We start from the raw sequence: 19,638 nt of genomic DNA, 5'->3' as shown, positions 1-19,638 counted from the left end.
CGTTTAATGGCGTCGGCTACAGCGGTCCCAGTGTCAAACAAACAAGATATAAGTTGAATTAGGGAGCTTCAGAGGTACTGATAGCTACCAGTCTTTATGCTAAGCTAACCAGATGCTGGCCTCAGGCTTATATTTAATGGACAGATATGGGCGTGGCGTCGATCTTCTCATCTAACACTCCACCAGAAAGCAAATAAGCGTATTAATCATTTGCATACATGACGGGGACAGAATATTAGAAACACACGTCGACAGCATCTATTCAGCTCTTGATGCTCATATTTTCAGCTTAGTTGATTGTGTTAATTATTATTTGGATTTCACAGTCCAAAATTACCAGAAGGGCACAATGAACATGTACATTTTGTTTCATTCTCGCTTTTAGATGCATGCAGTGATTGTATCAGTACTACAAGTGTCATGTATGTTGATATATTGTTGAATATTTGCTTAATAATGCACACATTGATTAATGTAATTAATGTACATTAGCATTAGGGCTGTCAAATTCTAACACGATAAAAACATGTCAACGCAAATTTGTTTTAACGCCACTAATTTCTTTAACGCATTAACACAACTTACAACCATCAGGCTCGGCTGCTATTCGATCTTCCAGAGGTTGTAGCGTGCTCAGATTGCTGAATGCTGAATAGCATTACAAACTTACGCTACATTTTGGTGAGGGAAAAACTGGCATGGCGATATTCAAAGGGGTCCCTTGACCTCTGACCTCAAGATATGTGAATGAAAATGGGTTCCTATAATAAGAGCATTTGATACTTGACAAATCTCCCTTTAAGGTACATTTTTGAACAGATATAAAATATGTGCCTAATTTGCGATTAACTATGGACAATCCGATTGACAGCTCTAATTAGCATATTTGGATACTGCTGGGCAGTATCCAGATAACTTTCCCCATATCTGGATATGCTAATGTATTAGCTGGATTTGTTTAGTGTTTCATGGTGTTTATGGAGGGCTATGAGGCAGCTCAAGTGTCTGCTGTGTTTTTTAGGTGATGATCCTGAGGAACCATGGGCTGCTCGCTTTGGGAGAAACAGCAGAAGAGGCTTTCCACTACGTGTACCACTCACAGCAAGCGTGTGAAATCCAGGTATAAAAAAAGCTTGATTTCTATTCCTGATACTACCTCTTCCTGGTAATGACGTGCAATTGCAATATTCAAGTCAGAGCAATTTCGGAACTTGAACATGGCCCTGATGCACTTTGACACAATCATAAGCTAACTACATGTGTATAAATCACTTTTTTTCACATTTCACCTGTAGCAATCATTTTCATTTTCTTCTACGAAGGAGTCAGACTTGGTTTCAAATAGCAAAGCATTACCGCAGTGCTTGAGATGGAAGCAAAGCTGATGTCTAACATACAGAATGTTTGAACAAAGCAAAGTCAAATATGTGCGAGAGAGCACTGTTCAGTCAGAGCCGGGTGGAACCCTGCGGTGTTTCTGAGAAACTCCTGTTGCTTTGTATCGGGGAGGCAGTTGCGTTGTTTTTTCATCATCCCGCTGTGTCTGGACTGTATTTGTTTTTCTATTGTTCCTGACACATATTGACAGCCCAGCTGACGTATAATTACAATCCTACCGTATCTTAGAAGAGAAATTATAATGTTCTCTAAGTAAGTTTTGACGTTGCAGAATTATAATTAATGCATGATGGGAAATCGTCGGTAACTTTTGCACAGAATAATAAGTTGGCTTGTAACTCCAAAAGAAAAAAATTGCGTATATCAGAATCATTTCTTTTGTTTAGGTGCATGCTTTGGGGAGTTCGGGCGGCGTGCACAACCTCGTGCTCCTGGACAGAAACAAGTTTAAACCCCTGACCCAGGGAGTGGCCACTGCCGGTTTGATGATGGACAATGAGGTCAAGTGGAAAGTGGGCGAGGCCGAGCTTGAGTCCCTCATGAGGATGCTGGACAACCTGGTGAGTGAACCCTGACCTGTGCCTTTTTACCCATGATGCTTTGAGTTTCCTGTCTCGGGCGCTTCCTCGGGAAGTGTCTGATTAGAGGACACAATGAAACTAGATACGTTTTTGTTAAATCTAATCCGAAAAAAATATTTGTGTAATTGGATCATAGCGTTTTTTATGACAGCTGTCGACATTTTTTCACTACAATTACAGATAGGTATTATTGACAGACCATTTTTTTTTGTCTGTGGCTAGCATGCTGTCTGCAGGTTCTTGTTTCACCTTGATGATTTTTGGTGCTGTGCTGCACTTGTGTCAATTTAAACCCCGCTAGTCTAACCACACTGCTAATGACCAGGCCCTGACATGTTCTGTGGGCACAGAAAATGTCAGACTGTGTCTGTTTGAGTGTGCGTCTCGCTAACAACTGTGGCTGGAGTGGGCTGCAGCTGTGTTAGCTCTGTGTGATCATACAGCCCGCCCACCCCTCTCAATCATAGCTTCCAGATGGTGAGGCTGGCTGTGGGCACATAGACCACACAATCACTTGTATGTGTATGTGGGTGTGTGTGTAAGCACTCTAGTGTACTCAATTTAGAAATTGGATTTGGCATTTCCTTCAAGACTGTTGAATATGACGCTGGGTGCAAATGCCAGCACACTGCAACAGGAGGTCTGTCTGTCCCATAGACTGTAAATTAGAAACGGATGTAGTCACCAGGACGTCACCCATTGGTTTGTGGACTACCGTCAAAGAACGTATATTGATAAGAAATGAAAGCCAATTGTTTGTTCCATTTCAACATCAGCGCTCAGCAGTAAAGCTACGCTTCCGCCATTCTGGACTGAAAGCGACTACCGGACGCCAGTAAAACGTCCGCTTACAAAGTGCTGCACTAAAGTAAAACAAAATTATTTCTATTCTATTATCATATTTAATGTCTCTACCGAAATGGCCTGTGTTGAACAATACAAATATTATAAACATTCATACTATTATAACGCTTTATTTATTAATTAAACTTGTTTGACACTTCCCAGAGGAGCATAAAGTGAGCGATGGACATAAATAGAAGTTAGAAAATTCTAGTACAAAGATTTTGAGAGCAATCTCAAACTGTTTCATGTCAAGGACCTCAAAAATGGATGTCCAATAGACCACAGATGTATAAGAGGTTGTGTCCTGTGCTTTTGCCCTACTTGTTAGTAAATAGCCTACAACTACATTAAATTCTGTTTATGTCATGCTACTAGCACTACTAGCTACTGGCTGATAGCCGGTTGTTTGAGAACAGAGACGTTAATACATCCACCACGGTACAGGCTTACAGCATACAGCCCATGAGTGTATTATAAGATAATAAAAGTGATGAATTACAGCCAATGTATCCATTATTACAGCCGCATACAGCTAGCAGGAAGCTGGCAGAATGTCATATAAGCGTGCAGGGCAGTGCATTCCTGTACGTCGGATGCACGGTCATTATGCCGAGGAAAATAACTCTGGATTCGGCCATTAGTAACCTTTACAACTTCTAGGACAAAATGATTTAAATGAGGGATATTTAAGTGTTCGTACTGGGAAGTTGATTTACCTCAAAAAATATTATCTTCTGATTTACAGACGTTTCTTTATACATCCACAGACTCATTAGCGTTTTCAGTCCAAAAAAGCGGCAGCGCTACCGCAAGGCCATCTAGCGGCTGTTGTCAAAAAAGTACCAGAGTTTTGTTTCTCTGCTTCAATACTCTTTGCTGCAGTTTTGTAGCCTCAAGTCCGGCATTTTGGCTGTCGCCCTCTTGGTTTTTGGCCGTCACCATCTTGGTTTTTTGCAACCAGAAGTAACATGAGAGGGTTGAGCTAAGCACAACCGAATGATGAATGACATTTTTAGATAACTAAAATGTTACAGTTAACTTTCATGAACTGAAAACACACTGTGAAAGGGTTAAAGTTGTAAGATGAAAGTGTGGACAACACCCAAAATGGAAAACGTCATTGTAGCGACCTGTCAATCACAAGGTGGCCACGCCCTAAAGCTCTTGTGACTCCAAATGGGACCATAATTTACTAAATGAACATCATGCTGTACTGAAGAAGACTTGAAACTAGCGATTGAGACCATAAACTCATGTTTACAATGTTTACTGAGGTAATAAATCAAGTGAGAAGTAGGGACATTTTCTCGCAGACTTCTATACAATCAGACTTCTTTTTGCAACCAGAGGAGTCGCCCCCTGCTGGCTGATAGAGAGAATGCAAGTTTAAGGCTCTTCAGCATTGGCTTCACTTTTCAGAACCCGGAGGTTGCCCACTGATCTGTCCATGCCACAGGGTGGAGTTTGCTAGTTGTGATGAAGCATGTTTAACTTGATTACCAGTATGTCTTCCCTAATCTGAGATACCTGAAAGGTGGTAACAGATACTGACCAGGTGCTTTCTGCTATTGTTCTTAACAAAAGATATGCTAATCAAGCCTATACTACTAATCACAACATTTGGAAACTGTGGCGTGGCAGTGAACAATGCTGTGAATAAATGATGGCTTGCTCGCACTGTAGCGATCAAAGCCCAAAGCAGGGATCGTTTTCAGTGGCAATCTTGTCACATTGCCTGCGAGAAAATGCCAATTTTGATTTGGATTGTAGTGTTGTTCAGACTGCACTCTGCACCCACTGCGAGTTCCCATCGGTTTTCTAGTTGTCTCTCTCGTCTTTGATGTATTAACAACACACTGCTTTAAACCAAAGTTGTGTCTGTTCCCTCTGTAACTGGGCACATCTGCAAAAAACCCTGCTTGTGTATATACAGCGTTGTTTAAATATTTAGAAGCATTGTGTAAGTGGATCTTGGGTGGCCTGTGCATCCTTTTGAATTTTGTATCTTTTGTAGTTATTTCTTATTTAACGGTGAAGAGCAGTACAGCAAACTGCAAACACCTCTGGCAAAGGAAAACTGTTCAGTATGTTAGAATAATGTCTCCTCTTTTGCATGACCTTCTAGGGATACAGAACCGGCCACTCTTACAGGAACCCCATCGTCCGTGAAAAGCCCCGCTCTAAGAACGACGTGGAGACCCCCGCCACGGTGTCATCCGTGCCACCGGAGGACGATGAGCTGGGTCTGCGTAGCCCCTTCAAGTTTATGGCGCAGAAACAGCAGAGAGAAAGGACCCGGTGGCTCAACTCGCCCAACAGCTACTTGAGGGTCAACGTTCCTGAACGTTCACCCAGCGGAGATGTCAGCCCCAGGACCAAAACCATGGTGCGTTGGTTTTCATGTCAAACTGTAACAATAAATTTAATATATCAGCCCTTACTGTTTTGGCCTCTGAAGGAAAAAGTGATCTGGGGAGCTGCCATTACTTTGTATTAGCCTGCCCTCTTGTGGCCAGTTTGATAAATACAGGTTTTAAATCTTATTTTTCCCCAATTTGTATTTTTCTCAGTGGATGAAGTCTTCACAGCCGGGCTATAGCATCGGCACACCAATAAAGATCGAGGACCCCAACCAGTTTGTTCCACTCAACACTGATCCCACAGAGGTTTTGGATAAGAGGAACCGGGTCAGTTGAAACGACACATTTTCCACACAAGACTTGATTTGATTCATTCCTACTCAGATTTAAGCTGAAATATACTATTTAATCATTCTATCTCTATGATATATGGCATAGAAATTGGTACAAGACTTGTTTTTCAATAGATTGATGATGATCAATATATTCTGACAAGTACTGTAGGGCTGCAACAAACAATTATTTTCCTCAGCGAATCTGTCATTTATTTTCTCAATTAATTGTTTCCGTTATAATTGTTGATGTTGCCAAATTGGTTGTTGTATTCAACCAAAAGTCCAAAAGTTTACAGTCATATAAGACAAAGAAAAGCATCACTTTCTTACATTTGAGAAGCTGGAACCAGCGAATGTTTGTTTTTTTGACCAACTAAACAATTAATCGACTAATCGTTGCGGCTCTATCGACATTAATCTTGATACAGTAGCATGGAAGCTGCCTTCCATACACAATCAATCACAAAGCTGGTTGATCGATGATCCGTAGAAGAACTGTACTGGTATTTGCTGTGTTGTTGAGTGTATGTCTGACACACTTCATGTTGGCAGGTGGTGTAGTATGGTATAAAGATTCCTGAACCAAGTTTAATATGAATTTCTTCCATACATTTGTTCAGATTAAAGAACAGCACAGAGGTGACCTGATGACTTCTGGACCAAAATCTCAGTTACTATCAGGCATCGTTGTGGACACCATAAAAGGCCCGGTGAGTATATTTACCATTTTTATTTTTCTCATTTTCTAAAACACTGCTGCAGTTCTCAAAACACAATCACCATTTTAAACTGAGCACTACAACACTACGGTGGCTCACTCAAGACATTTAACTCAAAAGTATATAACTTCATCAACGAGTTCATCACTGCCCCAAAAGTAAAAAAACAACAACATTGCACTCCACTGAAGATAAAAGCGAGAGAGCCAGCGTCAGATTCCATCAAGTACAAAAAGAGTTTGCACACATAATTCACTGATGTTCTTATTATTTAGTTATAGAGGTGTGAATCTTGACTGGCCTCACAATACGATTCGACTACGATTCACCTGTCAAACAATTCAAATGCAAAACGATTATCGATGCATCTCAAGTGTGCATTACACACTTCTGCAGTGCATTACAAGTGTGCTCTAATCTACAAAAAGAAGATTTTCACATAGCAGCTCTTAGACAGGGCACTTCATGAATGCCTATGGCATTTTACACTGCATGAATTAGCCTGGCGGCTGGCAGACTTTTTTCTTACTCAGAGCTCTTCTACTCTTACTTGGTTTAAATCACTGCATCTAAACGCACACGGAGTGTGAACAAAGCTCCGCCCTCGGTGAAACAGAGCGATCAGAGGAGAGAGAAAGAGGAGAGAAACAAGCGCGACAGTAATACACAGTAAAGACTCACTCTGAGCTGAAATGGAACCAAACTCCTGATTATGTTCTGTCACTGCATCATTTCAGAATCGTTCACGTCCGCATCGCGATGCATCTTAGAATCCATTCACAAAAATATACTATACAGATAATACAAGCAAACATATATTAAAATATATTAGTGTGATCCATATGGGCAATTCTGCAAGAATTTCCAATATGGACACGTTAAAGGGATAGTTTTGGTGTTTTGAAGTGGGGTTGTATGAAGTACTTATTCATATGTATGTCAATGTATTATCTACAGTAGATGACAGTCAGCACGCCCCCAGTTTGGAGAAACAGACAGGAGTTACCGCACGGAAGCAAAGCGATGTACTGCTGTGGACCGGGCCGGCAACAAAATGTATTTTAGCCACCTAAAAGAAAGGCTCACCTAAAAAAAAATCAATGCCAGTTTAAGTGTACGCTATATTTAGAATATTTTCGCCACTTTATCTTATCATCAGACAGCCCTTTCCAACAGGGAACTGAACTGAGAGTGAAACTTATCTATGCTCTCTTCAAAGCAGCCACACTCACTCTCACTCTCAGTTCAATTCCCCCTCGGAAAGTATTCTAAATATAGCGTATACTTAACCGATCATCATCTACTGTAGGTATATGGATAAGTACCTCATACAACCCCACTTCAAAACACCCGAAAATCCCTTTAAGACAAGTCAAGATGTCTACAGTAAACAACTTTTTCAGTGGGACAGAAGAAGACACTGGAATTGTGTATCTTTATGTCGTTCCTTTCATTGAGACTTACAAACAGTAACCTAATAATAATTATTGATAATAATATGTCAAATATCCTGTTGCTGAAAAATAGCTGCCTGCTACCACTGGAACGAGTTGAATCGATTATGATGACAGAGGCAAACTCAGTGCATCACTCGATCAAATGCACTTCTACATTTGATTTCTATATGAAAACAACCAAGAAAATGTGCAAACCAATATATACCGTTATAGATGTGAGAATTGCAGACAGGATAATTGTGCCAAAGCAACTGGGAAAAACTCGTCATTTCGTCAAAGTCGTCATTGTTCCCTATGAACAATTACTTCTATTCACTGAAAAATGTATTACATCAGGTGTCTATAATGTCTTTTTATTCTCTCCCGTCAATCAGGCTTTCATCATGGAGGATGAGGAGCAGACTCGCTCTCTTCCCCCCAACCCTTTTAATGAGCTCACGGAGAGGGTGCTGGAGGAATACAAGAGCTTGGTGGAGAGAAAGCAGCAAGGCCAAGAAGGTAGTCAAACGGTTTCTTTACCATTACAAAGCCCTTAAGTGCACCGTTGCTCTTCGGAGGCACAGAAAACCTTGACTTAATTTAATCCGACCTGGGTTTACACCATCTCATATATCTGACATCATCCCATGTAGATTATGAGCGTATGACGTTTTGAAGTTAATCCTTCGCGGTCACTGAGGTCATGAAAGGAATTGAGATGAAGAGACAAAGTTAATCTCGAAGCTTAACTGCAATCTCTGACTTCACCGAGCAAGGCCAGAAAGGAAATAGTTCAAACTAAAGTTTAGGACCCATTAAATGCAGATTTCTGAAGAATTATGAAATCAATTTGAACTTGTTTGACTTTTATAATTAAGAAAGACACATTACACATTATTGCATGAATTACTTGATGTCTTGATGATTATTTGGGTGTGACGTGGGGTTGGGGGAAAAATGTATAGAGCATATTATTGCGATATTTTGCGTGGCAATATTGTATCGATACACAACGTCAAGTATCAATCTTTTATTATATAAACTAACACTAGCCGCAATTCTGTCTTCCAGAGGTTGTAACGGGCTCGGTCTTAAAGCTAGAGTGAAGATACTGCTTTCATATGGAACTAGAAAACATAAGGAATCCATTGGTACCACCACATGTTAGCTTGTCGGGAAGAATTCTAAATAACGCTCTAAAGTTATGCTACATTTTGGTGAGGAAAAAGCATGGCCATTTTCAAAAGGGGTCCCTTGACCTCTGACCTCAAGATATGTGAATGAAAACTCTGAGATGATCAGAGTGAAAACTATCTTATTAGATAAAACAGATGTTGACAAACTGCATAATTTGCATTTGGGAAAAAAGGTAATAAACTGCTATACATCGCAATATATCTTATCGCAATACTCAGCATATCGCAACATTTTTTTAAATTGCAATATGATCGTATTGTGACTTAAAGGGGAACAGCGGCCATTTCTTAAACATTGATATTATTATTCTGGAGGCTATGTAACATGATGGAAAAAATACTGCAACTTGCTCATGTGCACGCTTATTGCGAAGGCGTGCCGGGAAACCACAAGGTGGCAGCGTGCCCGTCAGTGACGATATATAAATGGAGTATAGAATTTCAACAACACTTACAATATAAATAAACATGCTGTCCCTTTCTGAATCTATTTTATGTTAACAAAAAACACTTATAAGACAGGGAAACTGTGTCATACCTTTCTGACTTATTTTATCTTCTATTAGTTATAGTTTATGCAAGTGCTGTCCATGTCAACAGAGCAATCCACTGGAACGGGAGATCCATGGATTCAGGGCCTGTAGTGACCGTCATCCCGCGGCTAGCGACCATGCTAGTGACACGCGCGGTATATTAGTAGCTAGCTAGTTGGAAAGTAAAATAACGTTAGCTATAGCTAATTCCATAAATACAGTACGAGACTTTTTGTTGACAAAGTAGAGCGCGGAAACTGTGGAAACCCCGAGCTAGCTGCTACCCAAATCCTGTCATGGATCTCTCCGCTCCAGTGGATTTCTCTGTTCCAGTGGACAGCACTTGCATAAACTATAACTACTAGAAGACAAAAGAAGTCAGAAAAGTATGACACAGTTTCCCTGTCTTATGAGTGTGTATTGTTAACATAAAATAGATTTAAAAAGTGACAGCATGTTTATTTATATTGTAAATGTTGTTGAAATTCTATACTCCATTAAAGTCGCCACTGAGAGGCAGTTTCCATTTACCGTGACGACGCTGCCACCTTGTGGTTTTCCCGGAGTACCTTCACAATATGCTCGTACATGAGCAAGTTGCAGTATTCTTTACATCATGTTATGTAGCCTCCAGGATAATACCAATGTTTTAAAAAAAATGGCCCCTTTAAGTATGGTGATAACATTGTATCATGGGGCCTCTGGTGATTCCCACCCCTAGTGTAGTGTTAATATTGTAGTTATATATGTTCCAAAAGTTTGCTGTACTTATTGCCAGCCACATAAAAGCAGTCTCATTAGGCTGTAGTCCATGCAATTAATTAGTCCAGTCAGAGTGCGTGGTTCCTGCCCGGAGGAAATATTGGAACTACGTTCACTGAAATGAGGATATTGCTGCAAAAATGCCCTGAAGGAGAAAAAACGTCAGTCCGCGGTTTCACTCTTCCTCTAAGCTGTGAAGTCAGCTCACAGGGATGGTGAGAGATGAGCCGCGGAGACATCGGTCTCGTCAAATTACTCATGTCTCAGTTATGACTGCAGACGAGGAAAGATGCGTGTGCAGGATGGGGAAACATTTCTATAGCTGTGTATTAAAGGGAGCACCTTTTATTTCCCCCCCCTATCATAATAATGAGTCAGCTAATAGAGATTAATAAAAATGTAGCAACATTGTTAAGGAGTTTAAGTCTTTTCTTGCAACCTTTTCTCTAGCACCATCATGAGGCTTGGATTTAAAATGTCTTGGATTGGACTGCTATGAAATTTGCTCCAGACATCCATGTCCCCTTCTGGATGAATTGTAATCACTTTGGCGATCCCTTAACTTTTCATGTAGCGCTATCGTCAGGTCAAATATTGAATTTGTCTGGTACTTTTTGAGCTTTTATGAGCAAATACCTGCAAAAAATAATGATATTCACATCAGCCTCAGCTGTTCTGTGGCTGCATCCGAAATCACATACTATGCACTACATACTCAATATGTGTACGATCGTTCAACATACTTTTGTGTGAACAAATAGTAATATGTATCTCTTCAAACGCACTGAACTGTAATTATTACTTCCTGAGAGCCTCCTTGCCGGTTGGAGACGTGTGTTAGTGCTAATTAGCAAATGTTAGCATGCAAACACTACATTAAGAAGAACACGTTAGCATGCTGACTTTAAGATTAAGCTCAAAGCACCGTCGTGCCAGAGTACAGCCTCACGGAGCTGCTAGCATGGCTGTAGACTCATAGGCCACGTTTCAAATCGCATACTTTTTCTTTTTACTTTTAGTGCATACTGCAGCGGCCATTACAAAGTATGAACTATTGCATGCAGTATGCGTACAATTTGGACATACTACTTCGTCATAACTAACTGAACTTTGACCCTCTCGGTCATATGGTGCCTTCAAATGGGGGTCGTATTTACCGTGGCGTGTTCACGAGAAGAGTTGTGACGTGTTTGTTGACGTTGTCAGAAATGGTGGAAGCCATGGAAGCTCATTTTTTGGCGCATAATAAGTTAATATATTATAATTTTAGTCGTATATTGTTTGAAAAATGTTGATATTCCCAACGGCGTCATCTTTTTCCTCTGTCATTACGCCTTTGCATTTCCTGCGTTATGTTACCCACTTGCTAGCTTGCTGAATTGTTAGCCTCTGTGGCTGCTTAGACGTGACAATAACGTTAATATTGCAGTTGCTTAGCAGCGGCGTTCTCACGTCTTAACCACTTGAACGCCGAGCATATTATGTACACGACTTCCCATGTTGTAAACACGAGCTCAGATGTTTCATTTGAAGGCACCAATTTATCCACCATGCAGAGGATTGTGGGTCAGGATAGCCAGAAAAGCATGCTGGCTTTAATACTGCATAAAACCACCGGATTTAGTAGGACATCCTGGTATTTTTGTCATACTGCATTTGATATAGTATGTATCGGGACATACTAAATCATATTCTGGCATACTAAATAGTGTGGTAGTATGGGTACTGGAACGCACAGATATAGTCTTGTTAAAAAAAACAATTCTGAGCGACATAAATTTGTTCATCTAATACGCCTCACTCACACGAACATACCGGCTTTACTGAACGACTAACCTGTGATGGATTTAATCCTTTTACAGAAGATGATGATGCCACTGATGCAGATGAGATGACAACATTCGATGGCTCTACTATCTCCCTCTCCCTCTCTCCCATAATGACGCCAGCTAAACAAGGTAATTAGCTAGTCAATAGGCATTGAAATTCTTCTTATTTGAAATTGTTATTAATAGCTGCTTGTTTTTTTTCCTGTATTTTATTTCCATCTGGTGTAAAATCTGTAAAAAGACAAGCCTCAAATGAAATGGATACTTAAATGTATCATTACAGCCTTGTGTGTGTGTGTGTGTGTGACTGCGCTTCTTATCCACATCCTTCACCACTGACTTGATTTTCATCTTTTTTGACAGACACGATACCCAACGGGAAAGACCACTTGGATGAGACGGACGAGGATCTGAGCATGGAGGTATCCAAGATGAGCGTGAGCACTTCGGAAACGGCGGATATCTCCATTACATCTAATGAGAAGGCGGGGGAGGCTCAGACCCCGGAGAGCCAGACCAAGTCCCCCAAGAAGAAGAAAAAGAAGTTCCGCACACCTTCATTCTTGAGAAAGAGCAAGAAAAAGAAGGATGAGAAAGAGAAGGAGAAAGAGAAAGAGATAGCAGAAGCCTGAGGGCATTTACTGTATAAAAAAAAAAAAATGAAGTGTTTTATTGGGAAAACATCTGAATTGCCTTCTTAATTTTCAGCTTGTTGAAGGGAAATGAAATAAGAGAACAGACTATAATTTAGTCAGAAAGTCTCTCGGGACTGTGTTGTTTTTTTACACATCTTCCCTCATTCACAGCTATTACCTGTGAACATTTCGGCTAATACAAAGTTGTGATTGACCGTTCCTGAAGGGCTCAGTAAAAATCCAATCAAACGAAAAAGTGAAGGCAAAAACTGCATATTTGTGGTTTGTTATTACCCATATTTTTAATGGGGTTTTAAAAAATGGATATCAAAGGTTATGAAAACACCAGATTACAGTTCCGCATTTGCGATTTTCTTTTTGCACAAGTTCATTGTTGAATGTATACTGAAAGCTAAGAAAACTGTTTTAACAATTTAACAATCACACTATAAGTGTAACAGTGGCTGAACATTATTCAGATTATACGACTTTCGGCCCGATAAGAAGTACGATTTGTATCTGAACGTCTTCATAGTTATACTATCTTGTAATAATATATGTTGGTTTATATTATAGACATTATAATATAGTGTTTGATAGTTAATGATTTACTTTCCATACTAACTCTTATACTAAACATGCTGTGATTGACAAATTCAGTAATAATTCACGTTTTTACATTTATGTCAGTGGTATTGTCCCCATGGTTGCTGCTTTTATTGTAATTGTGACAAGGAATTGACTGTGACTAACAGAAAGAAAAACCCCGCAAAGTGATGAGTCACGCTTATTGATGTTTATGAGTGATGAAGTTTGACTTTTACAGAACTGACAGAGAGTCTCTCGTTTGGACAATGAAAGTGCCGAGCCCGAATCGCAGGACAGTTGAAAGTGATCGATGTTTTTTTGACTCATTTCGTCAGTTGATGGCAATATGCTGTGGAAAGCTCGTCTTCATAGCCACTGTTAAGAGTTTGATATAAAGTATATTAGAGGACCATTATATTTACATCCCAGTCAATAATGTGAATGACTTGTTTTGACCCAAAGGGAGTGAACTCTTTGCCTTTGTAAATAAGTTTGTTCTTGTGAAGTTCTCTTTTTGTTACGCTAAACCAAATGTTGAAGCAATGAAATAGAAATGAAATGTGACAGTACAATCTAATAACAATATTTTAACACTTCTTTTATCATATTTTTTATTCACCTTAATTAAGCTCCCTATTTAGTGAACATGTGCACAGCGCGTTGTGTTTAAAATTGTGCTACTTTGTAATTTGTGTGCCTAGTGCTTGTATCTTCCTGCGTTGTTTACATTGCTATTTGTGTCGCCTGGGTTTTTTCTCCATGGTGCTTTACCTTGCAGTCACCTTCCCTCAAAGTCAGTCCCTTTAAAGTTGCCTTCCACCTGATGTAATAAAAGCTCGGATATGTTTCCAAAACTGTTTTATTACTCTCTTGCTTATTGATTTAAGGGTATCTGTGAAGTTATCATTTCTTAACTTTTAGGGATGGGGGGGGGGAATCGATACAACATAGTATCGCGGTATTTTGCGCGGCAATATTGTTTTGATATTGAACGTGAAGTATCAATCTTTTAATATTAGGGCTGTCAATCGATTATAATTTTTCAATCTCAATTAATCCTATGATTGTCCATGGTTAATCGCAATTAATCGCACATTTTTTTATCAGTTCAAAATGTACCTTAAAGGGAGATTTGTAAAGTATTTAATACTCTTATCAACATGGGAGTGGACAAATATGCTCGCTTTATGCAAATGTATGTATATATTTATTATTGGAAATCAATTAACAACACAAAACAATGACAAATATTGTCCAGAAACTCTCCCAGGTACTGCATTTAGCATAAAAATCTCCTCAAATCATAACATGGCAAACTGCAGCCCAACAGGCAACAACAGCTGTCAGTGTGTCAGTGTGCTGACTTGACTATGACTTGCCCCAAACTGCATGTGATTATCATAAAGTGGGCATGTCTGTAAAGGGGAGACTCGTGGGTACCCATAGAACCCATTTTCATTCACATATCTTGAGGTCAGAGGTCAAGGGACCCCTTTGAAAATGGCCATGCCAGTTTGGAGTGTTATTTAGCCTCCTTCTTGACAAGCTAGTATGACATGGTTGGTACCGATGGATTCCTCAGGTTCTAATTTCATATGATATGATGATTCATATGATACCATCTTCATGCTACCTTTAAAACTGAACCCGCCACAACCTAAAAATCATAATCTGCATTAATGCGTTAAAGAAATGAGTGGTGTTAAAACAAATGTGCGTTAACTTTGACAGCCCAATTTAATATATACTGTATACGTACATACTATTAGCCTCTTAACAATTCAACATCATACCGGCAGGCCTGGCCGCTATTCTGTATTCTCTTAAAGCTAGAGTGAAGATACTGGTATCATTTGAAACCTCAGGAATCTATTGGTACCAAGCAAGTCATGTTAGCTTGTCAGGAATAGCGTGAAATAACGCTCCAAAGTTACGCTAAATTTTGGCGAGGAAAGACCGGCATGGCCATTTTCAAAGGGGTCCCTTGACCTCTGACCTTAAGACATGTGAATGAAAACTCTGAGGTGGACCGAGTGAAAACTGTATCTCATTAGATAAAACAGATGTTGACAAACTGTGTAATTTGCAGTTGAAAAAAATCCGAATATATCTTATCGCAATGCTCAGCATATCACAAAATGTTTAAAATCAAAATAAGATTGTATCGTGACTTAAGTATAATATCTTATCGTGGGGCCTCTGGTGATTCCCACCCCTGTTACTTTAACTCAAATACAGTTTCAAACATGAAGAGGGATTTTTTTTATGTTGTTGGATACTTAAACATTTATTTCAGTCTGGTATGGTGTGAAACTCCAGCTAATTCTATCCAGTTCTAGACTACACGACACCTCAAGTACACAATACAGCTTTCTAGAAAACTATTTACTTAGCCTCCGCCTTTAAAAAAAAAAAAGCAGCGTCCCCCTAAAACAATGCACTCTGTTCAGTGATAATTGACCGTGTGAAGCTGTATAATCAGCCTTCAGCCATGTTATGAATGGGCGTTGTCATGGTAATCCACTGAGAGGGGTCTGTGGTGGAGACAAAGAGGGGATTTTGTGTCTCCAACAGGTGTTCGTGTTGGGAGGGGGAGTTACAGGATCTATACCTACACCACCCCCACCTTAAACACACACCTCGACAAGGAGATGACATACAGACGAGAAGATGAGGTCAAAGAGGGGAGCATTTAATTAAATATAAATACGACCAAACTAAGAAAAAACTACAGCTGTCAACCAATTAAAATAGTCAATCGCGACTAATTGCAAATTACTGACACATGGGAGTGGACAAATATGCTTGCTTTATGTAAATGTATGTATATATTTGATACTGGGAATCAATTAAAAACACAAAACAATTTGCCCCAAACTGCATGTGATTATCATAAAGTGGGCATGTCTGTAAAGGGGAGACTCGTTGGTACCCATAGAACCCTTTTTCATTCACATATCTTGAGGTCAGAGGTCAAGGGACCACTTTGAAAATGGCCATGACAGTTTTTCTGTTTTTTTAAAACTAAGCCAGCTATAACCTAAAAAATCGCAAGTTGTGTTAATGCGTTATCGCGTTAACTTTGACATCCCTAGAAAAAAAATTTTCATTTTGAAGTATGACATTCTTGCTTAGGGAATAAATTGCTAGTGGGAATTAATTTTCTCTAATCATGGGAATAATAAACAAGCTTTTTTAAAAACTTTTTTCCTTTTCTAAAATGCATGAATGCACCGCCAGGCTCCAAACACGTTATCAGAACAATCCCTTTCAATGTGTGGATGACAAAGCTTAGCGCTGAGCTCTTCCGTGTACTGACAGTGCTAAGGAGAAGGACGGAGCAGGTGACACGCGTCTGGCCTGCTGGAGCGTCCTTCTGCTGTGACCTCAGGGCAAAGGGCAGCTATTGTTTTAAAACAACAGGGGACTGCTGCTGCTGCTGCTGCTGCTGCACAATGCCTCATCTGAGACCGACGTCTTAGAGACCTACCGCTGAGATCATAGCATCAGATCGATAATAGCTTTCAATAAAAAAAGATATATATTTTCCCTTTCAACAACATCCCAAATGCCGTATTACTCCCTGCTGCTGTGTGAGACCAGCGTGGGATGTTTGGCACATTCTTTCATAAACACACTCACACACACACACACGCCAGCAGCGCCGTGTGACTTTGCCTTCCTCTGTGACAGCCGAGCCACTGGTGTAATCCTCAGGCTTTTCAGATTACTCCAGTTGGGGTCACATTCTACACCAACCTACAGCGGGTCAGCTTTCCACGCCGCCGCTGTCGGTCGGTCAGCCTGCTGCACACGAGCCTCGCAGCACTGATGAGCCATTTCCTGGTCAAATGCTGTCAGTCTCCACCTCTCTGTCCACGTCTGACTCTATGTATCTGTTCTTTTGACACGTATACGATGATGTCTGACTTTTTACATTTGCATTGGTGTTATTCCGCTACAAAGAGCTTTAATCACATGGAGGAACAAAAAAGCATATTAGCAGAGAAAGTATTCCAAAACAGGGTGGGAATTTATTGCATCTTTCCACATTTTTAGCCTGTTTTTGCAACTCAAAGAGTGCGTCTCTGCTTCAGTGCTCAGATCAGGACCGTCTGTCTGTGTGTGTGTGTGTGTCAGGCCTTGCTGCCAGGCAGCTGAAATAGACTCCATGGGAGGGGTGTGCTCTCTCTCACAGGCGTCCGTTACAGGCCTGGCCACATCTGCAGCGGGCCAGCCATCTGCACCCATTGTCTCAGAGGCACAACACAGCCCTGCACGCATGGCTAGCCTCGTAAAGGCAGGCCCTTTCCCCTCTGTCCTCCTCCTCCTCCATCCCCTCGCCGTGTGGGGGGAAAAATGACTTCTTAATCAGTCATAAGGGACAGCAGAAGTGGAAAATCAAACGAAAATGTCAAGGTTTGTTTTTTCCAAAGGACAGGAAACTTTAAAGATTAAGAAAAAGTATGGTCGCTTTCACTTTCATGTGAATTCTGTTGTCCACTGAACTGAAGAAGAAGAGGAGGCACATTCTGATAATGCAACGATTGCAAAATTATGGGCCGATACCGATGTTTAAAAAGAACAAAAAACATTTGTCAGATAGCTGAAACCAATACCAATGTTTTGTTGCTGTTTATTTTGTTGTTATTTTGTGCCATGGAAACAAAGACATCGTTATAAAAAAATAACTGAACTGTCTTCACTTTCATATCTTGAATGAACACAAATGAAGTCGTACAAATTTATGAAAATAACCTTCTTTCACATGAAAAATAAATGCTTCAAAAGCCCCTTTTAGCCTGTATACAACTACCTACTCAATGAGAGGAATTTATTACCTAGCCCAGCAAAAACATTTTGTGAAACATAAATTAAATGTAATTAAATCAGCAGCAAACAACACAACATTTAGCCCACAGCACAAAATGAATTCAACCCAACATATAAACATGGGCCACTGCCATCGGTGAACGTCATCTTTATAGTTTCTGTCTCAACCACACTCCATTCTGTTCTAGTCTCTAATAATCTTGCACATGTTGCACAATTTTGCACATCTACATCTATTTTGCACATCATGTGCACATTTACTACCTCAATTATTTTTTTTATTAAAGAACAAAACATTGTAACTTGCACACTTTGCTAATGTACTGTATATAGTATGTTATTGCACACTTGCTAATGTATATAGTGGGTTTATTTTATGTTTATAAATAAGATTTTGTTATGCTAGTTGTAGTAGTCAGGTATATTTATAGTGTATTCCAATATTCTTTATATTTTGTATTCTATGAATATATTTCTTTAGTGTTGACATTTGCATTTCATGCACTGTGCATTGCTTGGATAACCTGCTGCTGTAACACAATCATTTCCCAATTTGGGATCAATAAAGTACATCTATCTATCTATCTATCTATCTATCTATCTATCTATCTATCTATACAGTAGATCTTATTTGCCGATAGGCTGATTGCAGTCAACAAGGCGAATATCGGCCGATACCGATGTTCTGACAATAAATCGGTGCATCCCTAGTTTATTACTTTCTTGTTTTATGTGAGTTTAGATTGTTTTAGAACTAACACACCCAGAGGAGCTGAGGGGTTAGACAAAGCTAGGGGGGAAACAGAGGGATTATCAAAGGCAAATAACCTCAAACTACCTCTAAAATAATATGAATGTATTGCATTCACACCCAGGGGGAAAACTCCTGAACACTTCTACACCTTTGGGATGCAGTGAGGAGCAAATCACCTTAAAGTCAGACACCAACCCTCTTTCCCTAGGCAGGGTCTGATATCAACTTTTCCATTTTTTGTCACTGAACATTTCTACCGGCCACTCCGTTTTTATGTCTGCCACTTCTGAAATCTACAGTAGGTAGAACACTTTAAAATGGTAAACACTGAGTCAGTGGTATCAGACCATAGAGCTATGGAATATATCATGTAACCTTAATCCCTGACTATATTTAATTTAGGAATTGCTTTTGAAAAAATAATATTTCTTAATATAAGGAAAAGCTGTCTGCCATGGTGGGAGGTGACCTGCATTTTTTACCTGCCACAGCCAACATTTACCCTGTATTTGGCAGGTGGCAGGTGCTAATTTCATTCCCTGAACCTGGATATTAGAGACCTATATAGGGAAAGACGGGTTGGTGTTCTGACTTTAAGGTGCTTTTGCTCCTCACTGCATCCCAAAGGTGTTAGAAATGTTCAGGAGTTTCCCCCCTGGGTGTGAATGCAATACATTCAAAAAAATTGAGAGTTCGGTAGAAATGTTCAGTGACCTGCTACAGTGGCAGGTGAGGAAATAGGTTAAATTCAGACCCTGACCAGGTTACACTATTGATCACCCCTGCTACTGTCTAACACCATGTGGTCTTAATGCTTTTCACTTTTAAGGTAC

The 19,638-nt window shown here is 39.9% G+C and overlaps 1 protein-coding gene across 2 annotated transcripts in view; it reads left to right on the top strand.

Annotated features, from left to right (window-relative positions):
• The window catches only part of add3b (adducin 3 (gamma) b), a 32,833-nt gene extending 18,756 nt beyond the window's left edge, over positions 1-14,077 (top strand). For both annotated transcript variants that reach the window (XM_037782808.1, XM_037782807.1), the window contains exons 8-15: positions 1,022-1,120; positions 1,785-1,958; positions 4,951-5,211; positions 5,396-5,512; positions 6,141-6,230; positions 8,071-8,194; positions 12,029-12,124; positions 12,359-14,077. In XM_037782808.1, the coding sequence (XP_037638736.1) occupies positions 1,022-1,120; positions 1,785-1,958; positions 4,951-5,211; positions 5,396-5,512; positions 6,141-6,230; positions 8,071-8,194; positions 12,029-12,124; positions 12,359-12,627 (1,230 nt within the window). In that variant the 3' untranslated portion in view covers positions 12,628-14,077. The remainder of the gene's footprint in view (positions 1-1,021; positions 1,121-1,784; positions 1,959-4,950; positions 5,212-5,395; positions 5,513-6,140; positions 6,231-8,070; positions 8,195-12,028; positions 12,125-12,358) is intronic.
• The last annotated feature ends 5,561 nt before the right edge of the window (positions 14,078-19,638 follow it).

This window comes from Sebastes umbrosus, chromosome 10 (genome assembly GCF_015220745.1).
Source record: "Sebastes umbrosus isolate fSebUmb1 chromosome 10, fSebUmb1.pri, whole genome shotgun sequence".
NCBI classification, from domain to species: Eukaryota; Metazoa; Chordata; class Actinopteri; order Perciformes; family Sebastidae; genus Sebastes; species Sebastes umbrosus.
The sequence above is the reverse complement of the archived record's forward strand: the minus strand, read 5'-3'. Positions and strand labels throughout refer to the sequence as shown.